At 36.1% G+C, this 20,150-nt stretch overlaps 1 protein-coding gene across 2 annotated transcripts in view; it reads right to left on the bottom strand.

The window, feature by feature from the left end:
- Window positions 1–328: 328 nt before the first annotated feature.
- LOC116266564 (uncharacterized) overlaps window positions 329–20,150 on the bottom strand; it is a 30,684-nt gene continuing 10,862 nt past the window's right edge. For both annotated transcript variants that reach the window (XM_050081149.1, XM_031647813.2), the window contains exons 13-25: window positions 19,910–19,988; window positions 16,789–16,957; window positions 15,566–15,636; window positions 13,845–13,925; window positions 13,665–13,735; window positions 6,607–6,703; window positions 6,465–6,524; window positions 5,458–5,512; window positions 4,935–5,362; window positions 2,724–4,856; window positions 2,059–2,631; window positions 1,908–1,966; window positions 329–766 (exon numbers count right to left, since the gene is read on the bottom strand). In XM_050081149.1, coding sequence (XP_049937106.1) covers window positions 574–766; window positions 1,908–1,966; window positions 2,059–2,631; window positions 2,724–4,856; window positions 4,935–5,362; window positions 5,458–5,512; window positions 6,465–6,524; window positions 6,607–6,703; window positions 13,665–13,735; window positions 13,845–13,925; window positions 15,566–15,636; window positions 16,789–16,957; window positions 19,910–19,988 — 4,069 coding nt within the window. In that variant the 3' untranslated portion in view covers window positions 329–573. The remainder of the gene's footprint in view (window positions 767–1,907; window positions 1,967–2,058; window positions 2,632–2,723; window positions 4,857–4,934; window positions 5,363–5,457; window positions 5,513–6,464; window positions 6,525–6,606; window positions 6,704–13,664; window positions 13,736–13,844; window positions 13,926–15,565; window positions 15,637–16,788; window positions 16,958–19,909; window positions 19,989–20,150) is intronic.

The raw sequence follows: 20,150 nt of genomic DNA on the forward strand, positions 1-20,150 counted from the left end.
CAAGTGGGGAAGTTGAGTTTGAAAAGTTAGGGTAGCTACCTGTTATTCCTTTATATCTCGAACGGCCTTTTGTAATCTTTTCCACTAGAAACAATCCTCCAGATCGAGAACTCCGAATAATTGGGACCTGTTCCAAAAAAGACAAAAGCATTTCTCATCCCCATGCAGGAAAAAAAACAGTCCAAGAACCCCAGTAGAACACCTGAAACAGGTAGGACCTAATTCTACACTGCTCCGATGCATGGACCGTAATGAAACCCAAAGCCTCGCAGCCATAAATTTCATTAGCATATTCTATCTGAACTGAGTGCGCACATAAAGGGAGAGAGAGAGAGAAACATAACTTTATTAAAGAAGCTGTGTCTATACAAAAAATTCTGGTTGGCGATTTTACACAACCAGCTTCAAATAACCCACCCAGGAGCAGCCACATGAATCATCATGTAAAGAACCAATTTCAAAAATTGGATTAGAGAGGAGGCTACAAAACGAAAGAGAAAAGAAAAAGATATCTACAATAATTAGCTGACTCAGGTCACTTCTGACGGCTCTACAAAACTGTTCTCCTGCAGGCTACAATGAAAAACTACGTCCAATGCATTCAGCCAACCGTCTCATTTTGTTGGACATCTCGGCGCTCTTGCCAAAATATGCTTGAGCATTGAACAGCATTACGGTCAGGTCATGCTCGAATGCCTCTACACTGCGATAGTAGCCATTCTCGAACCTTGTCTTGATCAAGTCAAAGGAGAGGGGAACGGGAAATCTGTGCAGAATACAAAATCAAAATACTAGCTCAAAAGCACATAAACAAGACAAAAATTGAAGATACATGCACTGGAAACATTTGCCGGAATACTCGAGTTTGATAGGAAGATATCAGTGAATGCTTGTACTAATCATGAAAGTACCTTCAAAAACATTTGCACACGCACAGTTTTACTATGATATACCTCAAAACACGGCCACAAGATCAGCTGGCAGAATAACATTAGCAGATGAAAAATGATTCATGACAAAAAAAAAAAAATCTTTAACAAGCAATGCACCCAGTGGGTACAGTCCAACGGCACAAGCTAAAGGGTTGTTTAGCAAAAGGCAATTGAACCAGTTTGTAACTGTTCCATGAATCTGCTACAAAGACTCAAGCAAATACATGGAATTCAGTAACAAAATGTTACTGTTGTCAAATGACACCTAAATTGCTCTAAATGTCCTCACGTGTCAGAGTTATAATGAAACCAAGATGCTCTAGACATGACCCACGCAGACATCCATCCTTCATTTTTCCAGCATCTCATTATGCTCAATTGACTGCCCTAACTTTTCAAACTCAACTTTCCACCACCACAAGGTCCACAACCAAAAACATGAAACTAAAGTGCAATATATAACTATGTTTGGGCCATGACATTGTCGGAGCTTGCGTATGCTTCATAAAAGGCAACACATTAACACAAGATAGTGTAATCATCATTTCAGGAGAAGCAACAGACTGAATCTGTTAGATGAAGCAACCTTATACAGATAATATACATATGCAAAACAGCAGCTTTGGATGGCAACGTATGCTGACTTGATAATTAGAACTAATTCACCATGCAAATAACTATCATTCATCCAATTCACGAAAATGCACAAAAGCAACAGAAAGCACACACTCCAGCTGTTCCTTCAGGAAAAGGCCATAAAAATGTCCCAAGCATAGAAGGAAAAGCATAGAAGGAACAAACTTATAGCATTGTCATTTTTTTTTTCCAATATCATCATACAATATAAAAAAAAAGGAAGCTAACAGTAATCAACATCAAAAGCCACTGTGCATTATGAACACAAGTCCCACACAAAGAAACCATTCTATGAATATAAAAGCATGTAGGCAACATCTTTCAAATAAAGACAGGTACCTGTTTAGAAAATCACACTTCACTGCAACTTGCTGCAGCTTCTGAAGTCCATAATGATCCTGCAATTTAATATAAGAAATCGCAGGGTCATCAGTCGACGATCTCTGGTAAGAATCATATCCAAATTTCACTAAATTCAATGTAGCCAAACCTGGCTTTTGTTGGATATGCACTCAATTTCATGAAAGGAAGAAATCAACTTCCTTTTGGTCCTATCATCAATCTGTGGATGTTCCCATTGAGGGCCATTTGGATCATGTAGTTCCCATGGGCTATGGAGATGTTGACCTGATGAATCACTCTTGTACTGAATGATACATCTTTCCCATGGACTATCAGGAAATTCAGCCGATTTTGGCTTTACTGCCAAAATTCTCCCTTCCCACCAACTACCACCTTCACCACCCTCACACCTCCACCAGACCTGACACTTATCCCTGTGTGTCCAGTTTCTAGACATAGCAGCATCAAACCGTGATCTTTCAACAAGAAAATCAGGAAAATCTGTCAGTTCTGGCAAAGTCAACCTAAAAGTTTTACCAAATAGGTTGGATGAAGGATCATTAAACTCAAGAGAAAGCTTGCAGCAACTTTCACCAGACCCTGGAAGAGAGGAATATTCCAGGTCTCTAACACTACAAAATTCAACAGCCCTTAAATTCTTATGAAGTCTCCAAGGTGCTGTGTCTTGCAAACGGCTCAGTTCTAAAAACTCTTGATGGCCCTGCATAACATAATTTGAACCAGATTCATAAAATTCACATCAAATAGGACATGCAATGTGAATAAAAAAAATCATTATTATTAATACAGTACCTGACGTAGATACGCAACTTCATCACCTTTTTGGGGAATATACCGATAACCAGCCTCATGTTCTGACAAAGTCAACCATGAATGTTTTCGAACTGGCTGATGGGTCCTTTTCCTATCAGAAAAGCTCTGTTCACCACCATAGAAGCTTGCTCTCCTGCTCCTACTGGACCTTAACCCAACGCTTGTCCGTGAACTAGTTCTCCAGTCGTCATGAAAAAATTGCTCATCATCCTCAAGGCTTAAATTGTGCTTTCCCTCTTTTTCTGAAAACCTGCGTTCTTCCTGGGCTTTCAAATCACAGGGTGCAGAACCCCTGTTAGAAAACCTAATAGACGATTTCCCTGTGGTACGCAATTTGTAAGAATCAGCTGGCAACATCGAAGAACCCCTTATGTCCTGAGATTGCCTTTTCACAGTAGCAATGTTTTCTTCCATGTAAGAAACACTTTCCAAGTCTGGATCATCTTTCACCCATGAAGATTTTGACCTTTTATGGGCAGCAGCGTACAGCTTTTTAGACCTGTCAGGACTTGAATTCCTACAATCGTATGATGTAGAAGTACCAGGTTGCTTATCGATTTTATACCGAATATCCGTGATCTCATCCCATTCTCCATGGCTGAGGCTAGGTTCAGTACCACTATCATCCTCGCCACTAAAAGCAAATGTTTCATTCTCATTCTTTCTTCTTGGACTTCTAGGTAGTACTTTACTGTCAGAGCCTTTCCAATCATCACTTATATGCTGCATCTTTGCTGATGAGCCACAAGATTCTTTTGTTTGCTGTCTTGATTTTATCTTTAACTTGCAACCTACAGTACGCATTTTTCCGTTGAGTTCAAAATTATGAACGTTCTCATTTTGGTATTTGATCTCCAAATATTTGTCTTTACTTTTTATAAGTTTGCTGGATACTTCAAGGATATTCTCAGAACTCAACTCATTGTCTTTGACAGATATGGACTGATCCAGGAATTTCTCATCTGTATTCAGAATTGCCCCCTCCTCCATCTCATGAGCACCATCAGCTGCACGATCATCACCATCATACTTGTTGTTCATCAAGACTGTGTTCTCTGCTGCAGGGTGCCAAGAATGTCCAGGAGCATCAGGCCTCAAAGAAGCAGAAACACCCAACTTTTCCTTGCCAAGTAACTTAACTTCTTGCAGGACTTCACCAGTTGCTTTGTCTACATCCGGTATTCTACCAGATTCACCTGAAACCAAGCGACTGTCCTGAATTGATTTTTCTTGGCAACTGCCATTGTTCTCAATCTTTTCTGGAATGTCAGGCCTCCAACTTGATGATGGCCATGGATCCATTGCTGAAGCATCTCCCAGACGCAAACGCTTTGACGTGCGTGCTTTCACTTCTCCCCATTTTATCTCACTGTCCTTTTGCCCTGTAGAAGAGACATGATGGCCATCGATCTTCTCAAAGGCCTCATCATTGTCAGGTGGTTTACCACTGTTATTTTCAGAAAACACAGTATCAACTATCTCATCAACCGCACACTTGGGATCAGATTTCTTTTTGCTTGACGATGCAACTGGCCAAACCTGCTGCACAGCATTTGGTTCAGCTTCTTGTGGATCTCTCATTTCAGAAGCTCCTGAAACAGATGTCATTCTGTTACCATGACCATGGGAGAGAGTACTGGTGCCCTCTGAAGGAAGCAGCTTCTTTGAATCACGAAGAGGAAATTTAACCACCAATCTTTTCTTTGCTCCGGTTTTCATTTGTGATTCATGATGTTCATGAACCTTAGCAACAGTTGACTCAGGAGGTGAAACACCATTTTCACGCACATGTCTGTGATTGGAAAGATGCATCAATTCACCTGATCCATTGCTTAAAATATTTGAGTCAGTTTTTACTGTTTCACCATCTACTGACCCACTATCAGCATCTTCTTCTCCATCAGAAGATACTCCACCAATTCGAGAGAAAAGATTGAGAGCATTACGTGCAGCAACCCTCTGTGGTCTAGATGACTTTACGGCTCGTTTATTCTTCCTAGAGGACGATCCATTTTTTCGCTTCTTAGATTTGCCAGACTGGGAAAATGTACTGTCATTATCATCCAAGTTTCTCCTCTTAACTCTCCTACCAAAAGATGTAATAAATTCCACCTGCAAATTTAGGATGTAAAAGAATAAGTTGTCATGCATTGAGAAAAAAAAATACAAATAAAAAATTGTGCAACAAACCTGCTCTCTGCGCTTTTTCCGCTTAGACCGTCTAACGTGTTCATTACTGGGACCTGCATCATCACTGTCCTCTGCACCAGAAAGTGAATCTTCAGAAGAACTGGCGCTGATACTAACATGTTCCCCTTCACTAGAAGATTCTTCTGTCACATTATACTCGGAGTCATTATCATCACTTTGGATATCATTGTCCTGGGGTTCCCAGTCTATAACATCTGTAAAATCTGTTGGCTGTTCAAGCCATCTGTCCAAATCTCCATCCAAATGCACTTGGGGAAAGTGGAGACGGTAGTCTTGAATACCAAGGTTGCTAAAATCTACAGGACCAACTGCTAGGTTTACAGAAGGAGGACGCCATTCGATTCCCAGTGCACCTAAACGCCGCTGCTGGTACATGCTTTGATATGGGTCAGGATAAGGAATCAAACCTGCCATGGGCAATTCTGGATCACTATAACTGCAGAGGAGAGAACAATAATTTGACGAAAGAAGAAGAATTCATAATGACGACGAAAATACATACCGTAATCACAGAGGAGATCTTGCATGTTTCGTCGGTAAGGTTGCAGCTGGGTCTCCTAAAACAAGAAGCAAATAGATTCATCTGTAACACCAAGTGATTCATAGCACCTATAGCGTATGTTTGGCAATCTAATGTCACCATTTGGCTCACTCAACATTAACATCTCAAAACATGGCCGACAAAAAAAAAATAAGAAGAATAAGAAACCAGGACTTCTCACCAAGAAAACATCAAAGACATGCAAACCCGAAAATCTACTTGAAGGTTGCCAGGACAAGCAAACTACACACACTTTCAACATTTTAAAATACACATGTTCTTATAGTGTTGACATGGATATCAACGACCAGAACACCATCAAATATGGGAGTTAAATGTTTTGTTTCCCCTTTGACTAAAAGTCTAAAGGTTATCATTTATTCCCTTTAAATTCACTTAATTGCTTCCTTTGATAAGCTAACTCCCAACAAATATTCAAAATAAAAGCCGCACCAGACAACATAAGTGAAGCTGTCCCTGAGCTGAAATTTTCAGGTAGCAGCACATTTGCGTCTAGAATGGAACAAGTATCCCCATTTGTCAACATGTGAAAGAGGTACATTATATATCATATAGCATCCAAATGAGTAATCATGACAGTAATATACATTATTCACAAAGAAATGATCGTCATACAAACCAACTTATACTCGTTCTGATTTTGAATTATCATACATAGACTTTTTCTTTGTACACTGCATTTGTAACTTAGCTCTTATTCACAGTCTGATAAGTAAACTGATTAATTTCAACATTTTCCATGTTCTATAGAAATTGCAACATATAGATTCCTGTGACAAAAAAAAAATACAGGATTTGAGTTCAAAAGGGAAAATCTTATACACAATTAATATCCATGGTGAACGGATGTTGCATGGGATCTCCATTTCCTTTTCCTAATTCAGATTATTACACAGAAACAAACTAAACCACATAGCAAAGAAACACGTTTAGCCAAGAAAAGATACCTGATCCAGAACATTTCCATTTGTATCTTGGATGAGGGGTCGATAATCTCCAAGGAAAAACTGTGATAGAATATGAGAAGAAAGAAATCAGAGCATAAACTTGTTTCATTTTTAAAGCCTTAGGCCTTGCAACTAGCGATACCTGGTCATATTTGGCATCCTTCTGAGATTCCCCTTGTCCAGTTGCTAGTATATATATCTGCCCAACCTCATCTGAAAGTACTATTGATGTCCCATCCCTACATTAGTAAAGCAATAGCAGTTGAGAAACATCTGTGCAAATAGGGTCAACTTATGGAAGAAAAGTCCAAAGTCAATGGCAAAAAGGACTAGATTGCGCATAATGTGCTCAATTTCTGAAAAAAAAAACATATGAATACCCAAGAAAAGAAGCATAACGTCAAAACATTGAAGAAAAAAGGACAAGTTCTCCAGAATAGCAAGTACACACCTAGGATCCCAGCACGAAAGCCGTCCTAGTTCATTGACATCTAACAGAAACATGTGACTATATTGTTCAGTTCACACTGCTCATGGGTAAACAGCAGTGGTGATGAAAAAAGATGCTCAATACAATTTTAGGTACTCCCAAGAAGCATTGATGAGATTAGTGTGAAAAAATCTAAAAGATTCTGAATTTGATTAAACAAATAGGAATTAAGAACCAAGAAGAAAGGAGGAAAAAGGGTCAATTTTCACCTGGAACTGCAAATTAGGCCCATAATGCTAAGTAATTAGATAACAGCAGAAAAGCAAAGAGGCACATTTTGGGAATTAAATGGTTTGGATTCAAGTTGGATCCAGCTTTCAACGAATTTGACTCAATCAGATTCTACAGAGCCAGAAGGATTATATTCAATATTATGTACCCATGTTTGAGGACTTGAATTCAAAGCCTACTACTTTTCAACTGAATTTAGATTCAACTACCATAAGATCGACATTTATATGCAACTGGGTCAGATTTTCATATAATCCCAGTTGGATATTGGACAAAAATACGGATTTACAACTGCATACTAAACCCGAGTCCAATCTATACTCAGATTTCTACTTCTTTACCAGATCTAACTAAACAGATTCAATAAGTAAACAGATATATTGGAATCATGACATCCCTAAGCACAATTTTGTATGATACAAGACCGGCAGAGGTATTACTCAAGTAAAATGACACAATAGTAGCAGATAATAATTACTTTAAGTTCACAGATCAGTAAAGATGCAGTTTTTACCAAAAGCAAGAATACAAGTATGTAAGTTTAAGGCCCTGTCATAGAACTATAAATTACAAAGACAACACTTGAAATCGTAAAAGCTAAAGATGCATATATAATGAAGTTACCAACAGTAGAACCATAATTAACATTCCCATGCCTCAAAGCTTTCTAAGGATTTAGTCAGACCACATATAGATCATGTTTAACCAAGCACATAAAATTAGGCCTGTTGTATCCAGGTATACATGTCCTCATAACATTACTTTAGTCTTTAGCATGTAGAGTACCTTATGCAACACACCATTCTAACTGAATGTTTGAAACAATCATTTACCAGAGTTACAGAGAGAGATAGTGAGAGACTGACTTCTTTATATCATCCTAAAGCTGGAGATGTCATAACATACTCTATCGAGGTCATGGCACCACCAAGAATAAAATGCAAAAGCAAAAGTGCATATGACACAGAGAGAGAGAGTAGAAAGGTTGAGTTGGTGATGTGGTAATAAAATTTATCTGGGACCTGGGCACCAACCCAGCATACAATGCAAAGGTTCTTTCCATAAGAAGAACCTCAGGTCCTCAAGAGATGTAATAACATTCTCTATCTGGGCCTGGCACCAACCCAGTATACAATCCAAAAGTGGAACCAAGCATACAATGCAAAGGTTCTTTCAATAAGAAGAACCTCAAAAGCCTTTTAATTGTGTATAATGATCTATTGGATTTGGGCCAGCTCATGTTTACTTGTCAATCGATATTGTGCAGTGTTCATAGATTGTTATACTTGTTACACTTGGAGACACTTCATGAAACATAAATTTGAAATCTTCAAATTATTAAAGATTTTTGTGCCTAACAAAAATAAATTCCCCTCCAACATTACGCATTTTCAACGTAATGGTAAAGCTTCGTTGACTTCCCTGAGTCGACGTGTGTCTTAACTCTACCCTTGTTCCCCTCAATAAAATGGGGTGGCTAAAGAGAAACACTATCACATCCTCAAGAGCACCATAATCATGCTCCATGATAGTGATGTTTCTATCAGCTTTTCACACTATTGTCCATGTAATTAACCGCTTGCCTGTGTCAGTTTTATCACACAAGTCTTATTATTTACACTCTTTGCACAATCCTTACTATAATAACTTGCATACTTTGGCAATGTGTGTTATATTTGTGTCAACAATTCCTTGACAAATAAGTTTCAGAACAAAGCCATCAAGTGCAGATTCATTGAATATGTGAATGCTTATATTGGGTATAGGTGTAATGACCTTGTTGTCAAACACATCAAAATGAAAGTTTCTCTTTCAAGTTAAAAGTTATGGTTTTTCCAATGTCACTTCATTGTTGTTCATATGTGTGGATGACAGTTATTACAGGCGATGTTGACAACCATACACAAATAGTAAAGGGCCTCATGATGAAAGATCTTGGGGAATTATACTATTTCTTGGGTTTGAAGCTGATAAACAAGAGAATGCTTTGGCTCTTATGCAACATAATTAACCCTTGATTTATAAAGCAAGACAGGAATGTCAAATTGCAAGACAATACATGTCCCTAATGTTTTACATCAAAAACTGACATCTGAAAATGAAGACTTGTACAGTAGTCTGACTAGATATCAAAGTGTTGTGGGATGCTTCCATATCTTACTTATAACAAGCAAGACATTGTGTGCTCCATTAATCAGCTATTCTAATTTGTGCATGAACCAAAGTCTGGGGCATGCTACTGATGTGAAAAGGATTTAATGATATTTAAGAGGACCATTAGATATGGGCTTGTTATCAAAGAAATAGATTTGACAAAAGACAGCATGAGATCATTTGTAAAAAATGCAAATTCGGCAGGAGATCCAGATGAACTGAGATATTTTTTGTAATATATCATGTTAACCTAGTGACATAGAGTAGAAAAAAATAAAAGGATGTTGCAAGGTCTAGCACTAAAAGTAGAATACAGGCCTGTGGCAGCAGGAACAGCTGAAGCCACATGGATCCGACTAAGGCATCAAGCACTTATAAAAATTTAACTGCATAGATGGTTAAGAAATGTCCAGAATGACGGAACAAGGGAATTCATGAAAGATCAGATTTTATGAGACAAGAAAGCTACTACGATCATCAATTTTAAAACCTAAAAAAAACTGGTTTATGCATTGGATTTTTACGACTTTGAATCCTATAGTTTTGGATCTTACATTTATTTGTATCGTCAGTTTTGAGCTGTTAACACATACATACATGTATGTATGTATGTATGTATGTTTGTACTTTGTATACATAAGAGGATTCAAATCTACCAGATGGCAGACGTTTCCAAAAGGCTAACCACCATGAACCGCTGCATAATGTGTGTGTGTGTGTGTGTATGCCTGTAGGAAAACTGGTATATTCCAGACCACTTAGGTCAGGGACAAAACCAGACCTCTTACATTTTTGTTACAAAATATTTTAAACAATATATGAACATTATAATATGTTTATAAACACTAATTCACATAAAAAACTGTCTTAGTCCAAGTTGTCTTTAAGGAAAACAATGATTTTTATATTATTCAAAATGTGATGCCATAAGAACCGGTCATCTTTTTATTACTACAGAAACATGTTCAACTCAAAAAGTGTCCAACTTAGCGTACGATTCCCATCAAGACATTCTTAACATCATAACAATCAATTTTAAGTGGGCTAGTTTTTGTCCCAGACCTAGTGGGGTATATATATATATATATATATATATATGAAAAGAGAGAGAGAGAGAGAAAGGTTTCTTAGTTTTTCACCCTGGTTTAAAAGAGGAAAAAGATGGCACTTACTACAGAACGCCACCGTTCCATTGGTGTGCTTCTTTTTCTTTTTCCAGGATAGCAACTGATCAAATAGTGAACTTCTACCCTCAATCAATGCCTACTCTACTTGATATTTTTTACATTCTTCAAGAGAAACTATGTATGTCATGGCACTAAATAAGATCCAACAGAAAAAAATATCTAGAAATCTAACCAAAATGCAAAAGACATTGGCACTCAAAGTCTTGAAAAATCCATAGGCAGTTTCAAGGGTTCAGTTTACTTTTTCCAGCCAAAAATCAATCATTTCTACTAGTTATTGATCGAACACTGGAATCCTAACAAACCTTTTAAACTAGTGAAACCACGTAAAAAGCTCAAGAATCTGGCAAAAATTCAAGATAAATCACTCGGTTTTCATAAATATAGCAGAAAACGGTAATAAACAGTTAAAACAATGGTCCAATCCATTGAACATGTGTCTAGATGTGTTTTTTACTCTCTTAAAAGTTAAAACACTCAGATCCCAGTCTAGACACATGTAGCAATAAATCAGTGCAAGAAATCAAGATTAGCATAAAAATATCTGCTTTTTAGGTTGAAAAGGGGCTGCCATGAGGTCATTGTTCATAAAATTTTCAGCTGGATTCTGGCAACATCTAACCTTCATAAATCAGAGAGAGAGAGAGAGAGAGAGGCAACTTGGTGAGAGGGAAGAGAAGACGGAGGAATGCCAAGGGGTCTGTTCATCAACCCCAAATTCTCTTTTCCTTTTAAGAATCAAAATGGGAATTTCAAAATACACATGAGAGATCATTATATGAACCACCCGATCAACACAGGATGGACGGTTTTCAGAATTCCATAGCAGTCTGGAAAAAAAATGGTTTTGCAAATACCCGTCTCCCTTTCACACACACACTCTCCCCCCTATCTATCTATCTATTATATACATATATACAGGCATACATACATATATATATATATATATATACAAAAAACCTGTCTTTTTCAAAAAAATCCTGATAAAAATTTTCAATACAATAAAATGAAAAAACCCAAACTCCAAAATGACTTTTTCACGTTTTTTCCCATTATTTTTATGCTATTTTTGCTTTAATGTTTAAAACATAAGTTAACATCTTCGTTTATGTTTTGCGTTTTTATTGAGTTTTTCTCATTATTTTTATGTTATTTTTTCTTTGAAGTTTAAAGCTTAAGTTAAATTATTTATCTTTGTTTCATTCATTATTTAAACATCATTTTTATTATTTTATCAAGCTATGTTGTTAAGGTGTCGCCAGCACGCCTAGTCCATGGGAAGGTATATGCCTGTGATTTTATTGTAAAACTATGTACAATCACTTATAATGTATAATACATGTACAATCTAAAATAATGTATATTTACGTATCGTATATTAATGTGTTAGATATGTATATTAGCACAATCTGAAGCAATTTTTAAAGTGGTTCCATCTGCAGTTGAATCTATTATAATGTATATTATATGTACTGATTTGTACAATCTGTTGTAAACTTGTAATGTATATTATATGTACTGATTTGATACAATTTTTGTTTGACATGATTCAAATGATAGTCCGTAAGGCCTATAACTAACAGTCTATAAGAAATGCAAGCATTGTGTCCAGTATATAAACAAGAATGACGTGTCTTCTTTGTGTATCAAGCTAAGGCATTCGCTAGAACAGAGAAGCACAGTTTTTCAGTATGTAAACAAGCTGGAAATGTACTGTTAGTTTGTCATGTAAACAAGAACATAACAGTTTTTCATGTTTTACCTTTTAGCTTTACTTACAAAGTGTAATCATTCAATTAGAACAGGAACAAAACAGTTTTTCAAGTTTTACTTGGAATAGAATCTTACAGTTCAGTCAGTAAGTACATAATTTTATTATGTAATGGTTAACAAAACTAAAAAAAACCAAAAAAAGTAAAACGGTTACCTTTTTTACCTACGCGCACCTAGTCCCGCCTAGGTGCTGCGCTTGGCCGCCTTGACAAAAAAATCTACAAGTTATTTTTTATGTTCTCTTGTTAGTTTTCAATTATTTTACATTTTTATAATTTTTAGGATTTTTTCTTTTCTCAAAAGATTGTCTATTTTTCCTGAGATTTTTCAGCTTTTGCTGAAAAATACCCAACCAACATCACCGCTCAAAGCCCTTTACCGATATTTATGACTCTGCTTTATAGTAATGCTACCATCATAACCAAACTTAATTTGGTGCCAATCACAAGGCAATAGAAGAAGCAGCACTTGCAAGTAGAATCTCGACACAAGTGTCATTCACCGTATGTCATATAAGTCACGATCATACTGTACATGATACAAGTCACGATACACCACTGGTACACCTTTCTTAAGTGTACTACTGGTGTATTGGTTGTATCTTATAATATGGTTGTTGTATTGTATCATACGGCCGATACACCTCGTATTAATAGGCATTCCTTTTCTATGTTGTTCCATTTTTTTAATTTTACAACTCATTGCTCCCCCCTCATTCCAAATACTTTTAGAGCCTTGAGAGGAGAATCTTTTTTGGGTTTTTGAGATAAAACACTGATCTACATCGACTTGCGAGAGAATACAGCCGGTTTGAAGGAAGATTTGTCTGTGGAATACCAATACGCATAGTGATAATCATGGATTTGTGTTATTAATCACAAACATATTTTCAATTCTCATTTGGCAAAAAAAATTATATGTTGTGATATGATCTAAAACACTTTATTCTTATTAAGTTGTTTTTAATGTGTCGTTACTACATTATGGCTTATGAATGATGAACCATGAATGTTCATTATGTGTGATAAGTTTTTTATATAGAACACATTTGTCATCATTTTTACTTATTTTATGAATTTTCTCTACTTTCTTTTTTTATTTTTTTGAATTAAAATTAATTTTACGATACATTTAGAATACCTTACGATACGGCACATAGGTCAGCTTGACCAATACGTGATACGATATGCCTTTTACAACATTGCTCAACATGCTTTTTTTATTTAACGTTTAGTAGTCTTATAACTCCATAAAGTAATATTTGATACAGTCACATGCATTCAATGAGATCAAAAGTTAGCAGCAGCAAGTCAAAGACCAGAAACATCAGGAGGACAAAAATATCATATTAGAAGGTGAACTTACGGTGAGAACTTTCCATCTACGAGTTTGAAGCGCCCTATATCATATGTGCGTACAGGTATGCCCTCCCATATCTGATTAATGTAGCACAAATCAAAAGAATTAAAACTGAGAAAATCAAACAGATGTGGGTGGAAAAAGCACACTGAAAAAGATGTAGAAAGACAAATATTAGAAGCTCACATCCCACACTATCGTCTTCCCATCATATCCTGCGCTCATGGCTATCCGAGGATTGAAAGGATGTACATCCAGAACATATGTCTGTAATACACAAACAATATCTGGTAATGCTTAATAAATTTCTCAATCCCAATAATAAACATCTTATCTGAATTAGTTGGTTTTTTACTAAACAGATAGAGTATAATGTAATAATGTTGACAGAAAATTTGATTTAAAAATGGAGAACAAAAAATTCATGGCATGGTTAAAGGAACAGTTAGCATTGCAACTAAACCCTGCCAAAATGTCAAAGTAAAGGCTTAAAGTTTCCCAACCAAAATACAGAGACAATAAGGTCTATTAGTAATTTGGAGACAAATATATCAGTGCATCCATGGACACAGTCATACATGGAGTTTTGTGATTACAACGGTGATGAGGAAGACATTGTTGTGGTCACAGAGATCAAACTTTCTTCAAGTTAGAAGGATATAATAAGCAACATCACTTGTAGAATTATAGTTAGCCCCCAGGCACACTGGATCAGCCTCAAAAGCACTTGAGCAGCCAAGGCCTGTTGACCTCAGCAGCTCCTTAATATTTTCTAGCATTTTGCATAGATATGGAAATGATTGTGATACAGCCTTCCTTGTACAGGAGGACAGAAGGCAGCCAAGTATGACACGAGATAACCAACCATTGAAAAGGTGAGCTATGCAAGATGATGACATGCGGCCCATATTGGCAAAGCAAGAGGCACCTGCAAAGGCTTTTCTGTTTATTACAAAATCCTTCTTGCAGCTTTTGAGCAGATGCCTGTACTATCTTTACAAGCATTACAGCATACATGAGACACACAGAAGCCATGCATGAGGTACTGGAGTATCTCATATGCATGATGCACAGGACATAGTTGAAAGACTTGACAAAAGAAGAGAAAGCTATAACTTCCACTGCTCTCAAGAGTGATGATCCCGTCATACTTTCAACTTAAGAGGCAACATGGATGTCCTCAGGAAATCTTTCTACTTCAGCATGTATCTTCAATATGCATGGGAGACATCCAAGACTGAAATTGGTTGATGCTATTGACTTTCAAAGTGTACTTATTCTATCAGATCTCCTTTTCATTGCATGGCATACTCGCAGAAGCCAAATACATGTATAGATAAGCTTTCTCAGTCACAGATGCAACAGACATACAGTGTAGCACTGTGGCTATTTCATATGACTTCTCCAGGATTACCTAAAAAGCAATTGAAGAATGAAAGCCTACATGTAGTTCATAAAAGTTTAAAACATCAAACTTCACAAATAATGCATACAAATTATCGTTGTGTCCATATCTCATTGTAAATGTATACGCAACAAGAACAAGTTCCTGCAAACAAACATACGGCAGAAGCAGGACCATTGCAGTGAAAGAGAAGCACATTAAAGAAATTGTGTTTCTTTAGCATTCACAGAAGAAATACAACATAACTCACCTCAAGAGTTAAGCTATCATAAGAGGAAAGGTAAAGAACATTATGAATCACGTGTGTACCAAACCACAGGTGTATGCCAAAACCACACAACTATTTGACCTCAAAATTCTTTGACACGCACTATTAAAGGTTTAAAAATGGTGCCGAGCATGCAAGGAAAAAATTCCAATAAGAGACAAAACCTAGGACAACTGAAAAAAATGCAATTATAATCAGCTGAAATTTTTGTACAAGTGATAAAGCAACACTCACAGATTGGCTGTGTCCTGTTAAAGAATGCACTAAACTGCCATCAGCAGCATTCCAGACACAAATTCTGCAATCTAAGATACAGAATTAAGAAATGAGAGTTATTAAAACTGTGTGACATATTACTATAGCATGTTTCAAACATTTGTCGGACAAAAAGAAAACTACAAAATGAACAAATTTAGGAAAAAAACAAGCTAAAAAAGGACTGCAGAAGGATACAGCAGTGACTATATCAAGACAACCAACCAATGTCTCTTGAGATATGGATGCAAACAACACACACACACAATATATATATATATATATATATATATATATATATATATATATATATATATACACTCCTCGAAGACATCTAAAGGTCTAACTGAAGGAGAAATACTTCCATGAGGATAGAGAGCAACTAAGACACGATATTCTCACCCTAGGATTTACAAGAACACCAATAAATTTCAACTTGCATACAAATGTGAAAGAGCATAAGCATAAGATTAACTTGGACAGATGATGGTGTAGCTTTTGTTTCTTGAAAGTAAATTTTGCCCTATTCAAGAGTAAGGAAAAAGGCATAGCTATGAATATCTCAAAATCTTGCAAATATTGGTGTTATATATCCAGAAAATAGCATGACAAAAAATATTTTCATATTTGCTAAAAACATATCAAAGAGAAATACCCAAAAAACTGCAGTGTTTCTCTTTTGTTTTTCAATTTCTAGTAGTCACATGACTATTTTTTACGTAAGGTCCCAAACCACATCCTAGAAAACCCCAACAAAAGCTACTGAAATGACAGATAACATTTTTGAGCTACTCTTTCTTGCAAGTTCTTTATTTCTAGTTCTTTATTTCTTAAGGGTGTTGTATCATATATAACACAACGTCGATAACATGCTACTTGCTAGTAGCTTTCATCACCTTGAATGCATGACAACATTCAGCTCCTGACACGATTAAAAGCAGCCGCTCATAATTCATGAATATGCCACTATTTCAAAAATTATCAGAAAAGTAATATCCTCTTCAACATATCAAAAACAGTAAATGATATCCCATTACAGATGATCCAAAGGTTACCTTTCCTTTTTGAAGACCAGATAAGCATGTACTATCATGAGTTATATTGGTAGGTTACTACAATACTCATATGCCTACATGTGTGCATGCATATGATATGACAGTATGACACACCACACTAAACAGGGTTGGATGAGCACGACATACCCATAATAGCAGCAAGGACGAACCGATTATCCAAGCTCCAAACAATCATATTAACACCACGAGGTGTTGGCAGAAATCGCTGCCGCGGTCCGCCACGTGCAGGTTGAGGTGGCATTGGTGGTGGCGGAACTTTGAGATGGTACGCACGAGTCCAACGTCCAACTTTCCCCTAAAAATAGATGTAGAATTATACAGCAGATACGAATTTCTCACATTCAAAATTTCAAAAAAAAAGCATGGTAGGTTGAAAATTAATAATTTAACACCAGCAGGAAGGAGACAGGTAGCCATGGAATTAGATGGATAAAATGATTTTGTACTAGCCAAGACTTGTGTTGCTCAATTAAAATGTAAAGTTTTGAAAATCAACAACCAAAAAAAAAATCCAAAATATTTTAGCCCACAACCATATTTTTACCCAAAAAACATTATTCAAATCTATACTTTCAGAAAACAGACAATAATAAAGGCATTCAATGTTAGCTTTTATATGTACATTATACAGTGATTGCATGTACACCTCACAATTATTTGAACAGCACAACCTTTCGGAATTTTATATCTTATTTATTTTGTAATCCAACCTTACACATCTGATCAATAGGGTTCTTAGTGCAGATCAATTTTTTGACCGCTAGAACCATCATGTATCAAGGTTTTTTTTTTGTGGACCATTTCCACAAATATCATTTTTGGGTATTAGACTGCAACCTGATTTCTCGGGTATAATACAGCAGAGTTGTTTTTCTCAAGATAATCTCGGAAAATTTTAAAAATGTTAAAAAAGAAAAATGCCAAGAATAAAATGTGAAAATGTGAAAATAAAAATATGGTAACTAAAAAAATTAAAAAAAAAACAAAAAAAAATGAAAAGGCATGAAAAAAATGAAAAGGGGGGAAAACATGTTTTTTTTCATTCTGGAGTTTTTTCACACAAAAAAAAACGTTCTTTTTGGCTACCTGTTTTTCACATTTTTTTGTATTTTTTCAAATAAAACGTGTCTTTTGTGAAACCAATATTCAATGGCTGAGAAACCAGAATGCATCAAATTTCATAAGGCCACAAAACATTGTTCTTCTTTGAATTTCAAGAATACATGATCTATAGGCTTTCTGGTTCATGCAGAATGCATCTTGCCCAAATTTGCACAAAAAAGGGAGAAAAGCAAAGACTGGAAAATTTGAACTAAATGCATGTACAATCCTTGCATGAAATATTTGTATACGTATAATTCTTTATGCAATTTATTTCACTTAATGTTTTAATTGTATCTATGCAGGCATGTAATTCATTATATGTTCTTGTACATGTTTATATTCATGTTGATATGCTTTCATTGCTTGGGAAATTAAGTAGTATTTTACTATTTCTTTTTAAATTTTCATTCTTTAGAAACTAACGGACCAACCAATAACACCTATTGCTACCCAGTCCTCATTTAGAAAAATAGAAGGTGAATGATGTCATTGGCTCCTCATCTACACCCATGTGTTCTTAATTTTTCACTTATGGTAGACATGCAGTAACACGGGTCCAATAACACCTATTGCTACCCAGTCCTCATTTAGAAAAATAGAAGGTGAATGATGTCATTGGCTCCTCATCTACACCCATGTGTTCTTAATTTTTCACTTATGGTAGACATGTAGCCTATGTAACACGGGTACTGCTCACCGTACTGATACGCATTGTCATAGAAAACGCGTTTTATTCGGAAAAAAATGCATATAAAACGTGAAAAACAAGTCAGCCATGAAAAAAAATGTTTTTTTAAAACGCCAAAAAATAAAAAACGCAAAAAAATGCATATAATACGTGTTTTGTTACATATTTTTGTATTTTTATTAATTTTTTGTTTTTTTATAATTTTCAGGATTTATTAAATGTTTTAATTTTAAAAAAAAATCGCCAAGATTTTCCTGAGATATTCCCAAGATATACAACTTTGTCGTATTATACCTGAGAAATTTCTCGGCGTATAATACTCATACACGTTTTTTGTCACAGTGCTGGTACGATATTGGTACGGGTACAGGTACGTACTCGAGTACGTCCTGTAGCATCGTCAAGTGTCAACGTACCTGAGTACGTATCCATCAATTTCGAACTCAGTCAAAGTTGACCAAGTCCAAAATTGCCCACGGGTTAGGGCTTATGTTTTTTTTTAACTTTAAAGAAAATGCAGCATTTGTGTTTCACCCACAGCGACCAGCAATGCTCACTGCTCAAGCGAATAGTAAGTGCAACTCCAGCGACCTCCATCCATCGTTTTCCGGCAAGCGATCAAATATTCCGGAGAATGGCGACTTCTCCAGCAAACGACGACGCCTTTCCTATTGTATCAGACGTCATCTGCTTTTCCATTGCCTGATTTGGGCGTTTTTTTCTCTGTCCAACGTTTAAGCTTCTTCCACCTCCGACAGCCTTTCCCGTCGACCGGCAGCAATAATTTTCATCCTCCGTCGACTTCTTTATTTCTGCCACTTTCCCTTTCTTCGATTTGAACTGCTCTATTTGTGGTTCACACACGAAAAATAAGCCATTGTCGCTTGATTGGTGCATTTTTCTGGTCCACTAGAGATAACCTGATTTGTGTGTTTTTCAGTCAACATCGTTGGAGCTGCATCACATAAGTGCACCTTGTGTGAAATATTTATAAATTTATTTTGGATCATGATTTATGAATATGTTATTCTGTTTGTTTAAATTCCAATTTTTTGTTTTTTTTTTTTTGTGTGTGTGTGTGTGTGCAGCCGTACCTCCACACCCAAGTTTTTTGAAAATGGTCCTTACCTGTTCCCATACCAGCACCCGTACCCGTACCTATGTGACATAGCATGTAGCTTGAAGAAAATTCAGGAATGGGATTTTGATAATGAGGTCCAATAAGAGAACTCTAGAGCAGGATCATATGTTGTATCAAGTGTAAGTTCTTTAAACCAGTTACCCATGATCTTGTCACCATAGAAAAATGCAAAATGGAAGACAAGAGAGAAAAATCAAAGAGAAAGAAAAATTGCAGGTGCCTAGTCAAGCAGCTTATGTAAGACATGCATATAACAGTGATTTTGAGGTAAGATGATAATACATGGTGTAAAATATAAAAATGAGAAAACTTACATGTGAACGACGTGATCTAGGAATCCAAATTATTGCACTGCCATCACGGGAACAGGTAACTATATTGTCATGGGTAAACCTATCAATACAACTATCATCAGCACAGAAAACAAAGAGATTGGGGTAAAGATAACTGATAATTATGTTAACAGCAAGTCAAACAATTGCAGATAACTAAAATCTGAAAGGCAAGACAAACATGTGCTTAATATACTTTTAGATTACTAATAAAAGAGAAGTA

This window comes from Nymphaea colorata, chromosome 13 (genome assembly GCF_008831285.2).
Source record: "Nymphaea colorata isolate Beijing-Zhang1983 chromosome 13, ASM883128v2, whole genome shotgun sequence".
Classification (NCBI taxonomy): Eukaryota; Viridiplantae; Streptophyta; class Magnoliopsida; order Nymphaeales; family Nymphaeaceae; genus Nymphaea; species Nymphaea colorata.